General features: G+C 36.1%; 1 protein-coding gene across 1 annotated transcript in view; it reads left to right on the top strand.

Moving 5' to 3' along the window:
* Caps2 (calcyphosine 2) overlaps nucleotides 1-13,371 on the top strand; it is a 41,765-nt gene extending 28,394 nt beyond the window's left edge. Inside the window, exons 13-18 of the mRNA XM_021205637.2 lie at nucleotides 212-330; nucleotides 1,240-1,319; nucleotides 3,834-3,988; nucleotides 7,909-8,034; nucleotides 10,362-10,458; nucleotides 12,254-13,371. Of these exons, the coding sequence (XP_021061296.1) occupies nucleotides 212-330; nucleotides 1,240-1,319; nucleotides 3,834-3,988; nucleotides 7,909-8,034; nucleotides 10,362-10,458; nucleotides 12,254-12,429 (753 nt within the window). The 3' untranslated portion in view covers nucleotides 12,430-13,371. The remainder of the gene's footprint in view (nucleotides 1-211; nucleotides 331-1,239; nucleotides 1,320-3,833; nucleotides 3,989-7,908; nucleotides 8,035-10,361; nucleotides 10,459-12,253) is intronic.
* Nucleotides 13,372-15,040: the final 1,669 nt, after the last annotated feature.

Here is a 15,040-nt window from a genome sequence, read left to right as displayed (position 1 = left end):
TTGGGGGGGAAGGATTAGTTCATTTTTCTATAGTATCAGTTGGATGTAGTCCTTAAATATTCTTCGAATCTACTATATTTTGGCCACATTTAGAACATACCAAGGCAACTACGATAAAAACCAAATCTCTTCAATCAGAATGAGTTGTATTTTATTTTTGGATATTTTCTAGCTTTAAGACATTTTTTTTTTTGTCTGTTAATTTCCTCAGGGTGCAACTTTGACATTTTTGAGCTGTGATCAACCTAGCCTTCCAAAGACCATAAAAGAAAATGCATTGCTTAGACTTCGAATTACAAATATTGATCGAGTAGCTTTGAATTCTCTTAAGTAAGTCAAACACATATGTCATTTTGAAAGTACGTGATAACAGCATAGTTTGGATCTCAAAAGGAGTTTCTATCACAAAGCATTTCACACTTTAGAAGGTTTATAGTTTATAAATCATAGCTGTGTATATCTATATTATATCCTGTATTATAATCAAACTTACTTCATGTTTTGGAACAGATATGGCAATTAAACCTTTAAAATTGTTCTATTTTATAATCAAGATAATTTATTAATTTGTCCTTTTAGTTTTTAAAAAGCTATCAAAAGTGGGGCTTTAAAAGATAGGGTATCAGTCCAGCATCATAACTGTTTCCTACATTGTTGGTATGATATCTTTTATAGCACAAAAAGCCAAGATCCCTATGGTGATAGTATTCATTCATTTACACATATATACACATATATATGTATATATATATATATATATATATATATATATATTGAAGCAATAATGTTGGAAATAAAAAATTACATTGAAGGCTATTTCAAATAATAGAAATGCACATTCTTGTTGAGTGCTTCTTGACAGTAATTATTATTTAAATGGTAATAATTGATATGTTGTGTATATATATATGGGATCATAGTCTATAATCTAGCTCTGAGAATCTTTATTAATGCATCTTCAAGGTATTAAAAGTCTATCTACAGTTTATACTTTGCAAGCTAAAGCTGCTTTAAAATAGACAGTTATAGTTACATATTTAAAAACATTAAAGCAGTTATGAAAATTAATATCTTCAAAGATTGCAGTGCTTTTATAACTCTGGATTTAATTCTCCATGGAATCAAAAGCAATGGGCAGAGGTGGGACTCCCTCTAGCTTGTACGCCTCCACAGCTGTTGAGAGCATCGTTGAGTCCGGAGTGGGGAAGCACAGTTTAGCCTGTCTGTTCTCACTTGCAGAGTGGCCTCTGTGGAACAAGGGGAAGAAGATGCAGTCAGTCTGGAGGCTCGTGATCAGCTGGTGCTACAGGCCATTCAGGGTATGCTGTGTCTTCTACACTCTCACATACAAGTCTCCTCATCATCATTTAGAACAGTATTGGGGATACTTCCAAATTTTATAGACTTCATTTATAATTTTTAACTTTTAAGAAAGTACACAATATACTTTATAGAAACATATATATATATATATATATATATATATATATATATTTGTCAGAGACATTTATGTGAATGATGAATCACTTATAAATCCGATCACCTGATTCTTAAACATAGAATTTATTTTCCATAAACATCCACACATTGTTCCTTAATAGAGACTGTTGCCAATAAAGCTTGTCTCTTGGTATCTTTGTGTGTGTGTGTGTGTGTGTGTGTGTATTTTNATATATATATATATATATATATATATATATGCACATATACATAGGTACTATATATATCTATATATCTTCATCCCACTAGAACTTATATATATATACATGTGCATATATATATATATAAAATAAATGTTTTAGGGGGCCGGAGATATGACTAAGCAAATAGGAGAGCCTGCCACTCCTCCAGAGGATGTTAGTTTGGTTCCCCCACATCACATAGCTCACAATCCTCTGTAACTCCACCTGTAGGGGATCTGATGCCCTTTTTTGGGCTCTATGAGCACCCATAAGCGTGTGTGCATTTACCCTTATACAAATGCACACATATGTAAATAATTAATAAAATAAACCTTGACACCCAAATATATACATAAATAATAAAATAGTTCTTAAAGTATTTTCAAGATTTTATTAATGGTACTAAACAAAAGGGTATAGTTATAACAATAATTTTAGAAATATTTGATAAAAATGAGTTTAATTATAAGCTAAATAAAGTGCAAAATTGAAAGTATATTAATTTGTTTGTGTAGTACATGTGTGTGTGTGTGTGATACATCATACAAGCGAGGTAAGATGACAACTTGCAGAAGTCAGTTTTTTTCCTACAACTCAAACTCAGGTCATCAGGATTGGCAGGTACCTTTCCCCATTGACGCATCATCTCCACGGGCCGTGATATATATGTATATGCATATGTATATATATGTGGTGTGTGTATATATATACATACATATATATATACACATATATGTGTATCTGTATGTATATCTACATGTGTCTGTATCTATATCTATCTATATCTATATCATCTAAATAGATGTGTACATATACATATACACTTACACAAGGGCTCACACTGAAACTCAGGTAGATCACCACTCACTGTGCAAACCTGGCTGCCCTGAAACTCACGGCAATCCTCTTTCCTTCCCCTCCAGAGTCTGGGATTATAGGCAGGATCCGCCACATACTTGTTTTATGCCTAGATGATATCCTGAAGAGACTAGTGTCTTAGTGCCTGATGTACCTCCGGCTCACTTTCTATTGAATGTGCTCTGACTTCTGTGAGCAGATCCTGCTGTTCAGTAGAGACGCAACTTTGTGTAGATCCTTTGCAACTCTTTTTCTACCTCTCAGTGAGAGTAATGTCTCATTACCTTTCCCTGGGAAGCCAGAGGGAACAGAGGAGATGCAGATAGACTCAGGACACTGAAACATCTTTACAATTGTCTAAGGCCTGGCCTTATAGCCAGTGCAGTATACTAGCTGTAACATACAATTCCATTATTGGATTCCATCATTGAGCAGGGGGAAGGTATAAAACAAATCATCACAGAAGTCAATATATACTTCTAGAATTTTGATGTGTCTTGAGATATTATTTGTGATTAGACATTAAGGAAGCGAGCAGCTGCCTAGATGGTTGGCTGAGACTGGCACCGCCCTTGTTAGCAGGTCTTTGTCTCTGCTCTGTCATCGCCAACACAGTTTTTGTCACTAGTGAAGCTCGTGGCAATTGTATTCTTCTTTTCTAATGTATTCATTGTAATTTGATAAAGAGAGCATTATATGTGCTAGAAGGAGTGTTTAGGAGCCAGAGATCTCTAAAATTTTCTGGATAAAATAGTTACTATGAATATGTAAGTATGGACTAGTATGCCAAAACCCAGATGCCATTTGACACATTTTGTTCCAGCTTTAAACTTTTAAACTACTTAAAGGTTTTTAAACTGATATTTTTGGTATGTGATTTGTCAGGCATCTATTCTGTAATTCAGTAGTGTAAATTAAAAAAAAAAGAAAGATATGGGGCAGTTAGATAAAATGATCTAAACAAGAGAAACTAAGATTTTATTCGTAACACTTAGATTACTTACTTATGAATAAAGAGAAACATTGTTTCCCTGTATGTAACATGCAACACTTCCACCACACAGTGGTGCTGTAGCTCTTGTGTATCATGAGTATGCAGTTGTGTCTGATATTGTGGTTATAAAAAACATTCTCCTTTCCATAGTCTTTTGTCCGCCAAACGCCTATGTTCATTGAATATTCACATCCTATTTTCCATTATTATCAACTTATTTTCTCAGAAGAGAAACAACTGCAGTTTGAAAGCTTGGTGCACAGAAGCAATTAGCTCCCCTGTCTCTTTTTACTAAACAGATAAACTGAAAGAGCAACTGCACAAGAAGGGTGCTCGTATTTTGACTGGATTGGGAAAATACTTCCAAGGTTTGGACAAGGAAGGGAATGGGCTTTTAGAAAAGGCAGATTTTCTGCGAGCTCTGAAAACCTTTCACTTGGAAGTGTCTGAACAGGTATGTACCACACAGCATTTTCTGCTCTGGGTATATTCTTGCATGGCCTTGCTCACTTTTCTAATGAAATTTTAAGAGCCTATTTTTTACACCCCCTGTCCCCCCCCCCCGCTATCAGGGTTATGCCACGAGGCCACAAGTCCCATTTATTTTTAAAATGCTGACATCTATCCCTTTATCATATGTTTCTGAAGTGTTTAATAGCCAGGCATGTGTTAAACTCTGTGAAGACCTACTCTTCATCTCAGAATCTTCAAAACGGAAGAAAATGGTCAATACACGCATCAAACAGAGAAGAAGGCTTTAGGAACCTGTGTGGTGGTACTCACTTCCAAGCCACTTTATCAGGAAGGAGATCTAAGACCTTGGCAGGAACCCTGGGGGAGGATGCATCAGGCTGGGTTGTGAATAATGAGGAAGAATTAGCCAGGCAAGGGTAGAGAAGAACAATAGCAGACAGTGGATTCCCCAAGAAGAGGGAGGGCATGGCTCAGAGAATGGTCATTTCCTGGAAAGGAGAAGCAGGCTCCAGCATGAACTGTGGCCCTTCCCTAAGCCGCAGGGACTTACTTCACTCTGATGTGAATGATCTCGCATTGGATCTGTGTGTTCTAGATTTTTCTTATCATTTGGGCCACAGCTTTCCTTGACAGAGGATCTTTGCTGTCTGAACTCCGATCCTTTCTATATCAATGTCCAGTTTAGTTTCTTCACCGCAGGTTGTGTCTGTAAGTGAAATGTAATGTCCCACCCAGCAGGGGACCAAGGTGGCTCTGGTTCCCGCTCTTTATTTAGCGTCTTGAACTGAGTCTGCCGTGGCAAACACGGGCACAATAGCACATCGCTAGGGCAGTTAGACCGGAGAGTGGGAGAGATTAAGTTTGGTGCCCCAAAGCCTTGTACACTGTACTCGAAAGTTTTGCTTGTTGGTTAAAGGTACACAAATGATTCAGATGCGGATTCTTTTGTACTTTTCTCTTTTCCTGAACAACAACAAAAAAAATTTTGTCTTGTCACATGATGTAGTACATTTCTGAAATTTTGGTTCATATAAAAGCATAACCACTTAGCAGTGTGATCTTACACAAGTGTTCAGTCTTTTCTTATTGACAGGCCCTGCCTGAACAGTTCTGAGACAGTTGCTATGTCTAGGGTAGCATAGTAGCTCTAATAAAAAAAAAAAATCACATGGGAATTTGCTTTGTCAATTGTAAAATTCGGTGTCAGTGTGACATGGCTTAAAACTGTTGGGACACAATTGTCCTTTGGCATGTTGTGACAATGAAGTTGAAGCTTGCAGTGTGTCTGGTGAGACAGACCAGGAACCATCTTTCTTTCATAAATAAACAAAATAAAACAACAGTAGGAAATTAGAATTCAGTGGTGTATCTTTGTTAAACAGAGAAGTAAATCGTAACTGATAAAGGGCTGGGGTCCACATAGCCTGGTCCTGTGGAGTGTGGGAAAGTACTACATTCCTCTGGTATTTGTTTGTGAAATGGTTATAGCTAGTGAACAAGACTAATTATTCTAAGATTTCTGCCTTAATTACTTTTCTAGTGTGACAAAACTCCATGGCCAAGGCAATTTATAAAAGAAAGCGTTTAAGCTGGAGGCTGTTAGTGCTCCAGAGGGCTAAAGTCCAGGACTGTCATGGATTGGAGCATGGCAGCAGGCAGGCAGGCAGACATGTCACTGGAACAGTAGCGATCCTACAGGTTGACATGACAATCATAACACAAAATGTGAGAGCTAACAAGGAATGGCATGGTCTTTTGAAATCTCAAAGCCCAGCCCAAGGGTCATACCTCCTCCAAGAATGCCACACCTTCTAATCCTTCTCAAACAGTTCCACCAGCCGGGACCAAAGCATTCAAACATATGAGCCTATGGGGGGCATTTCCATTCAAACCATCACAATTACTAAGAAGGATAATGCAAGAATTTAAGTTCCACCCTTTCGCATATGTTTTGTTTTATATAAACTTTATTTATTTATTTATTTATTTTTGGAATCGGTCCTAGGGTCTTACACATGCAAAGTAAGTATCTTACCATTGACTACATATCCAGCCATTCACGTATTTTAACTAATATTTTTATTTTGCTTCTTGTTATATCACCTATACAATATACATGCTTATGCAACCATACATGCATACAGGGAGATGTGAGAATAAGATTTCACCAGCTTGGGTCTCACTGTGAAGTAGATCATATTTGTAGATCACAGTTGTTCTCTCTGATTTTAAATAAAAACTGGTATGCTCTGCAAAGAGCCAAGTCTACATAGAAATATTATCAATGAAGCAAAAATTCCAATGGAATTGATTTCCATTCTGAATCACATGTAGACATATATATATATATATATATATATATATATATATATATNTCCAATGGAATTGATTTCCATTCTGAATCACATGTAGACATATATATATATATATATATATATATATATATATATATATTTTTTTTTTTTTGTTACTAAATTGCACTACTTAATTTTTGAAAACTCTTCCTCTGAGCCTTCAGAAGTCCTTTTATGTCTGCTATTCTCCGAGTTAAGTGAACATGTCTGCCTCCTGTTCGTTTTGACTCGTGATTTGTAAAAGTGAAACTCAGACCCAGCTATAACTCAACTATACATAGACACATTTTTCTTTCTAATGTATGAGGCATTTTGACACACACACACACAAATAACTATATAGGGAGGCTGGGTATGTTGAATCTTAGTTTTCTAATTACAGTTTTATTTGAAAAAGTTAGGAAGTGGAAAAGATTAATTCCTGAGTATCTGCTTGCCAACTTGGGTGTTTTATTTACAGCCTCATTTAAAGTCAACACCATGATAGAAGCATTGAGAATATATCTCTCTGAGCTTCAATAAAGGAATACTGTGATTTTTTTTTTTTTTTTTTTTGTTATCACGAACACCGAGTAGAAAAGGGTTTTAAACAGCACCTTTGCCCAAGAAGCCCACGGTAGTGGCAGTGAACAAATGGACATAAGGTGTTTAGTTAGTATCATCCTCTTTAGTGTAAATTTGGGAATAGTTCGGAAGTCATTCAAACCTTCTGCACTCCCACGACCAGAAGGAACCCCATTAATGGTCTCAGTGTGGCTGGTGTTTTAGAACCTGAATAGATTTTGAAATTGTCACAGATGGAATACATTTAAAAACAGAGGAATGTTCAAAACCGGGTGCACAACAACCATATTACTTTATATAAAGACACCGAGAGGTAAATGGTGGGGGTAGAATGTGTAGAGAGAAATGGAGAGATTGACCAAGTGACATAAATTTTCATTTGGATAAGAGGATGAGTTTTATCTACTGCACAGCCTGGTGAATATGGTCAAGAATAATGAAAAATATGTGTTTAAAAATAGCTAAAAGAGGTTTTAAACATTCTTACTACTTTGTTGTTACTAAACATTACTAAATATTCTTACTAAAATGTCAAATATTTGACAGAGATGATATTTAGTCTGACTTGATCTTTCCACAGCATAATGTGCATTGAGATATCATGTTATACTCTCCACATGTACCATTATTTATCAATAAAAAAATGATCAGACCCTTGGGATGGAGGTCAGCGGCTGAACTTGCATCCCAGAGATCACGATATGCGAGGTCCTAGGTTCGACCCTCAGCAGTTCTCTGCCCTCAAACAGCATACCTTCAAAAGGGATACACTGTGAGCTATCACTCCTTCAGAAAAGGCCCAAGCTTAGGCATTCACTCCAAAATGCCTTTTACTCATTTGTCTGTAATTCGATGAATTTTCATACTCAGTAGGTTACCTTGTCTGGAGCCACAGATGATCTACTCAAATATGCATCTGATCTTGTTGTGACTTACATCATTTAAAGATGTAATGGCAATTTCTGATTTTTTTTTTTTTTAGGACTTTGAGTCTTCCTGGCTAATTCTGCAAGGATATGGCCATAGTGAGAACAAGGTTGACTATGGGGAATTCAAACGTGCCATTTTTGGTGAAATGAATGAATATAGGAAGTCATTTGTTCGCAAGGTAACTGCTAACTGGTCTCAAACTATTACTCTTTCTAGTGTTGGATTCATTCTTTAGCACGTTTAATGGGCCATCAGTTGAAGCATGTTATATCATTTTGGCTGTGATGCACACTGGGTTTAGTAAGACTTAAAATAAGCAAGCTTATGTATTTCTTCAAGTCTACATAGAATAAAACAAAATGTCATATATATATTGAAATCCAAATTGAATTATCTTAATAGATTGTTGTTTCTGCAAACTGCTAGGTATCCAACTACAATGTTGTGTAAAGCCCTAAGCCCCATTTGCTGTCCCACACATTGGAGGTGATGATTCTGTTCTTAGCATCACAACTACTACACTATTGGTGCTCCAATGCATTATTTTATAATGCTGATGAAAGTGTTTCTGTGTTTTTGCTGATATACATGCTAAGTGTTAAAGTGAACATGACAGAGGTCATATTAAGTTGGAATTAGAGTCCTGGGGCTGGAGAGATAGGTCACTGGGTTAAGAGTTTCTAGTGCAAGTGTAAGGACCCGAGCTCAGATTCTCAGGTCCCATGTAAATACAGACCTGGTAGCACATGTCTGTAACCCCAGGGCTCTTATGGAAGGCTGAGAGGCACAGATAAGAAACTCCCCATAGGTCTCAGCTCACTAGCCTGGCTATGCATTAGCTAACAACAAAGAGACCCTGTTTTAGACAAGGTGGGATGTGAGAATTGACACCTGAATGTTTGTGTTGTACACACTACACATGTGCATATACATCACAGCTTCATACACATATGTCATACACACACACACACAGATTTCTAAATTTTTAAAAATAAAAATATAGATTAACTCAGTTTTAATATATGTGTATACTTTTGAGTGGTATGTTTTTTCTTCTGTGTGTGTATTTAATACAATAGGAAAATAGGTTTATGTACCTCATATTTATAAAAAGCTATTCTGTGTGGTGTAGGATAGGTAATCATAACAGGCATCAGTCTCAAGTGCAAACAAACACACAAACAAAAACCCAAACTAAAGCTCTTTACCCTTACTTACCAAGAGATGCGATAAAAACTTTAAGTAAAGGAAACGTCTCACTCATCTACAATTTTGCACTTAATTGTTATTATTATTTACATGCCCATGGTACTAAGTTTGAGTAGCAGAATAGAAGTTGTATTAGTGTCTTATGCATAAGTCATTGTAGTTAGAATAAAGAACCAAAATAAAACAAAAATAAATAAAGGAATGAAGGAAAGGAGGAAGGAAGGAAGGAAGGAAGGAAGGAAGGAAGGAAGGAAGGAAGGAAGAAAGGAAGGAAGGAAGGAAGGAAAGAAGGATGGAAGAAAAGGGTGGGGGGAAAAAAGAGTTACATCCAGTGACAGGCCTGTCAAATTATTTTCTCATAGTTTGTAGACTAGAGGTCCAGGCAGGGTGGGCGTATCTGGTTTCCTTAGAGGATGCTTTCTGTGGTCTGCAGGTGGCTGCTCCACTGTTATCCTGTGGCGGCCCCTCTCTGCATTGTGCTGTCCTTTGTCAAAGGACTCTAGTCATCCCGGACTGAGGCCCACTCTAATGGTTCCGTTCCATCTTAATTACTTCCTTAAGGACCCCATCTCCACATATAGTCCTACTCTGGGTCTCTAAGAGTAAGGATTCAGGAAAGGAATGGAGGGGCACAATTGAATCTAGAGCGGGCCAATGCTTCTGTGAGTTAAATATTTTGGATAAACAAAGATGCTTCTGGTTTTGACCCCTGGCAAGCTCAGGCTACTGCTTCAGGTAGCTTGGTGTGTCTGTGTATCTTCCTTTCTTAGTTTTTTTTTTTTTTTTTTTTTTTTTTTTTGATAGGCAGAGTTGTATTGAGTTGTAAGAACAATAAGTGAGACAGGAACTGAAAAGGAAGTATTACATATTAAGAAATCAGTTTCACCTGCTCATTGAGTCTAGTGATCTGGAGTTTGCAGGTTGACTTTTTGAACTAAACAAACAAACAAACAAACAAACTTCAAATAAGTTTCCAGCTCTTCATTTTGGTCATTTACAAATGTCATGAATCCCGGAGCTGAAAGTTACCAAGGTCTTTGACCTGACTCATCAATTCCCAGCAAAGCCAGGCCAGGGCAGTGTGGCTCGACCACTTTGTGCAAGTCAAATGAAATGCCGGCTGGCAGGGAGGGTTTCCAGTGTTTGTTGTAGCCATCTTCCTCTGTGACTATGATGCCTTCTTAAACATCTGCATAACTCCTTCAGAATGTCTTGTTCAGAGTTCATAAATGACTGACTGCAAAATAGCTTCGCACTTCTAACAATTTCACAGAGAGAAACCCTGTCTTTCTTCAGGCCTTCATGAAACTGGATTTTAACAAAACCGGCATCGTGTCTGCTATAGACATAAGAAAGTGTTACTGCGCCAAGAAGCATCCACGTGTGATCTCAGGTAACTGTCACATGTCAAATGCTTTTGATTTCTACTGTGCTCGTTAATAAAAGTGCCTTCTCTGAACTAGACTAATCTAAAAGCATTGGCTGAAAGGAAGGAAATAAATTTTGTTTGAGCCAATAGCTTGGGAGCCGTCTCCCTTTTCTCATTTAAAAATTCTTAGGTCCGGTTGTTTATACTTATTGATTTCTCTGATAGTTATAATGAAGATAGAACTCTTGTTTCTTGTTTGGAATGAGTGGTGAATTGGAGTGTAAAAGAGATTTGGCAAAACCTCTCTAAGTGTCCCAGTCATAGTTACTGTATCTTCTGGAAGGGTGCCCCATCCTTGGGGACTGAGGAAGATTTATGTCTTTATCTAGATTGGAATTATACATAAAATGGCATTGAGTGTCTGTGGAGGGGTGGGGGAATCTAGCGATACTTTCAATATAACAACCCTATTTTTATGTTTCATTACAAATTGCAATCTGTTTACATAGCAATATCCAGGATAAAAATTGTCGACTCCTCCTCCTCCTCCTCCTCCTTGTTCCTTCTTCTCCTCTTCCTTCTCTTCTTCCTTCTTCTCCCTCTTTATTTTTGAGACGGATTTTGTGTAGATCAGGATGACCCTCTGCCTCTGCCTCTGCCTCTGCCTCTGCCTCTGCCTCTCTCTCTCTGTCTCTCTCTGTCTCTCTGTCTCTCTGTCTCTCTGTCTCTCTCTCTCTCTCTTAAGTAATTTGTTAGGAAAAATGAAAATGGCTTTAATAGAAGTGGCACATCCTGAAATCAGTTTTTTGTAATGATAGAAATCCAATATTTAATTTTGTAACAATTTCTGGTCTATTAAAGCAAAGAAAGAAAATCTCCCATGGATGATGGGAGATGGGTATTTTCTAGGTGGGAGATTTTAAGAAGGTATATGAGTCTTGTTATTTGAAGCATAAACTTAATTAAAAATGTTTTAATTAAAATTTGTTTCCATATACATTAGATGCTGATTAGATTTTGCTTTGATTAACAAACTCAAGTATCATATAGCATTATTGTTGCATAGTTCAATATCCAGTCTCTTTATATTCAAACTCCTTTTTATTTTAATAAAAGCATCACTTTCTTCCTATTTGCTGTGTATATTTTTAAATGATGGCAACAGGTTTTTCTTGAATTTATTTTTAATATGTGTATGTGCCTTTATGTCTGTGTGTCTGGGTGTAGGTACTTATATAGTCCAGAAGATGGTGTCAGAACCCCTGGAGTTGGAATTACAGGTCATTGTGAGCCATGCAATGTGGGCACTGTTGACCAAACTCAGATTCACTGGAAGAGCAGCAAATATTCTTGATTGCTAGCCATCTGTCCTTTCTTCTGACTATATATATATATATATATATATATATATATATATATATATATATATTAAAGGTCATAGATTACTACCATTTTTGTTTTTTTTTCTTTGTTAATATATACTTTTACATTTTCATTTTGGGTATTTTTTTTGACCATTTTCGGAAGCTTTCATCTTAGAATCTTTTTACTATTATGAATCTTTTCTTTTTTTCTATGTTCTGTGCTAATAGCTCAGTAACAGATAAATGGAAGAACAAAAGAGGGAGATAGTAATGGAGAGGCTGGTCATGAGACAAATTAATTCTGGTTAATGTTTCAATAAATTGGAGGGAAGTTTGAGGGTATGATTTTAAATTACCAAAATTATTTCAGAAGACGGATAAGCATTCCTTTATCATCACCTGTCATTTTGATGAACTTTTAGGGAAAATATTTCAAGTCAGTCCTCTTCCTGCAGGGCATTCAACAGAGGAGGAAATCAAATCATCTTTCCTAGAGACATTAAAAGGTGTCTGCAGCAAGTACGACGAAGTTTCATACAGTGAATTTGAAGATTACTATGAAGGCCTAAGTATAGGGGTAGCAGGCGATGAAGACTTTATCAACATCTTATGTACTCCGTGGGGAATTTAGTTTTCAATAACTGCACCTTCTCGCCAGCACCAAGTATCTTACAGATAATATGCATTTTATATAAAATATGAAAAGCTTGTAATATATTTTCTAAGATTCTTTATAATTTGTTTTCAAAGTGGAGTCAGCAAAGGCCAATTCGGAAATAAATGTGTGTTTTTGAGCACACATGCATGCTATGTGCATATAAAGGCAGTTCTTTTTGCTCATTCTTATCTTATACTTATTATATATCTTATTTATTATACTTATAATTCTTACTCTTATCATATATCTTATCCTACAAAGATAAGATGGTCCTTATCTTATCCTTATACCTTATACACCTTATACTTCTTTTAGAAAAGTAGTTAAAAAGTTAGTCTTAGTAGAAAAGTAACGTTTTTAGTAAACTATATGAGGGCTTGTATATAGTGATCATTTTCGGTCCACTCTCAGTTTTCTTATAACCTTTTTCTAGAATATAGTTGTTACCATTCTCAATTTAATGACATGGGATTCAGACCAAGGCTGAAGTAGTGCAACTTGTTTGAAAATATTCAATTATCTGCAAAAGCAACGTTAAATTCAGTATGATTATGGGTGTTTTCTATGCATCATATTTTGAATGGTTGGTGTTTACTCCTCAATGTTTCTTTAAAGAGAATTGTCATTTATTTTTGTCTTAAATTATATACTGCTCTTTGTTCACTGGGAGAATTACATTGTATTTTCTATTTTAACTGTCATATTATCTGCATACAAAATGTTTCTTATGTGTAAAGAACAAAATGCAGGAGCCTTGGAGTGTAGAAATATCCCCTTAGACTATTAAATGAAGAATTCAAAGATAATTCAATGATTTTTGTACAAAATGTAAAAGCATCCTTTGTATCACAAAATAAAGATGTGACATTCTGAGTAACCCTTTTTGGTATAATAAACAACGAGAACATTTTCTTCTACATATACTGTGTTTAATGGCTTCCTGCTGTATGCTCGTTCTTTCTAAATTGTATTCTTCACTTTTCCCTGGATGGAATGTACTGAGTGTTGGGATTATGAATGTGTAACCTTTAAATTGTTAGTTTCCTGTCTATCTTATCAATGCTAATTGTCACATGCTAGGGAAAAGAACATGAAAAGAAGGGAGCCAGATGAGAAACTTACCAGCAAGGAATGTAACTGTCTGTCTGTCTATCCATCTATTATATATCATCTATATATCTATTTGTCATCTATCATCTATGTATTTATAATCTATCTATCTATCTATCTATCTATCTATCTATCTATCTATCTATCTATCTATCTACCATCTATCATCTATCTATCATTTATCATCAATATATTATCTATATCTATGTATCTATCATCTATCTATCAATCATTTATGTTAGAGTTGCTGATACAGAAAATCATTCTAATTTTGATTAGCTTCATTGCCAACATTCTTCTTAGATCTTGGCATAGTAAAAAGTTATTTAGTATACTGTTTAGTAGACGAGCATCTGAAGGAAGTGAAATTTTAAAACATTCACAAACACTTAACAACTGGTGTTTCCTATTTGCAGTAGTCTTTAAGATTCTGAAATGCCTTTTGAATAACTTTAAAATGTTTTCTGTTATAAATTTTGTTGCGTGAATTGGGCAGCAAATAGATTTTATACTTATCTAGGTATTTGCCAGTTACTTGCTTGAGATGGTACGGAATCGTTCTCCCAGTTCACCATAATAACTTCATCGAACAGTGCGTATTGATCATGCTGTCTCTATTCTTGTCCATTTATTACAGAATTTTCAGGAAAATGGGGATATAATCTAGGGATTTCAGATTGTACTTTGGTAGAAAGGATATTTACAAGATGGAGGAATTATGGGATAATAATAACCCCAGCATTACAGGGTAGAGATAGGAAAATTCCTAGAGCTCTCTGGCTAAAAAACCTAGCCCAAAATGAGAGACCTTGTCCTATAACAGTAAGGAGAAAACCAGAGAAAGATGACACTTATCTTCCTCTGGCCTCTGTGTGGGTGCCCTCTGCACACTCACATGTCTATGTTACATACATATGTAACACACACACACACACACACACACACACACACACACACACACTCACCAATAAATGCTGCATGTCAGATGAACAGTGCATCTGGTCACCAGTCAGTGAGTTAATGACTTAAGCTGGTGAGAAATATCCATGCAATTGCTGAGCTTTGAGATATTCTACATCTTTCTCACCCTTCTAGTGTTCACGCCATCTCAGATACTATCATGTGTTACTTCTGAATCCGTTTCTTCCTTTATCCTCAACGGTCTTGTTTGCACACTTAGTACTTCTCACATATAATCAATTATGTATGTTGCTCCTCATCGACTGTGTCTCTTCTTGTCTTAACACAAGGCAACACACATTGCTCTTGGGGGTAACTTTTCTCTTTTTTTTTTTTTTTTGCTATTTTGGGGGACTACATCGCACATATGTTAAATAAGCAGTCTACTACTGAGCCACATACCCGAAGCCTTGGAGTGATGTTCTAAAATATATATACGACTTTCTGAATAAAAATCTTCCCCAACATCCCACCTCTTTCAGACAAGTTGGAACTCTTGACCATAATTCATGCC

Source organism: Mus pahari, chromosome 9, assembly GCF_900095145.1.
Source record: "Mus pahari chromosome 9, PAHARI_EIJ_v1.1, whole genome shotgun sequence".
Classification (NCBI taxonomy): domain Eukaryota; kingdom Metazoa; phylum Chordata; class Mammalia; order Rodentia; family Muridae; genus Mus; species Mus pahari.
This window is presented reverse-complemented; position numbering and strand designations above follow the sequence as displayed.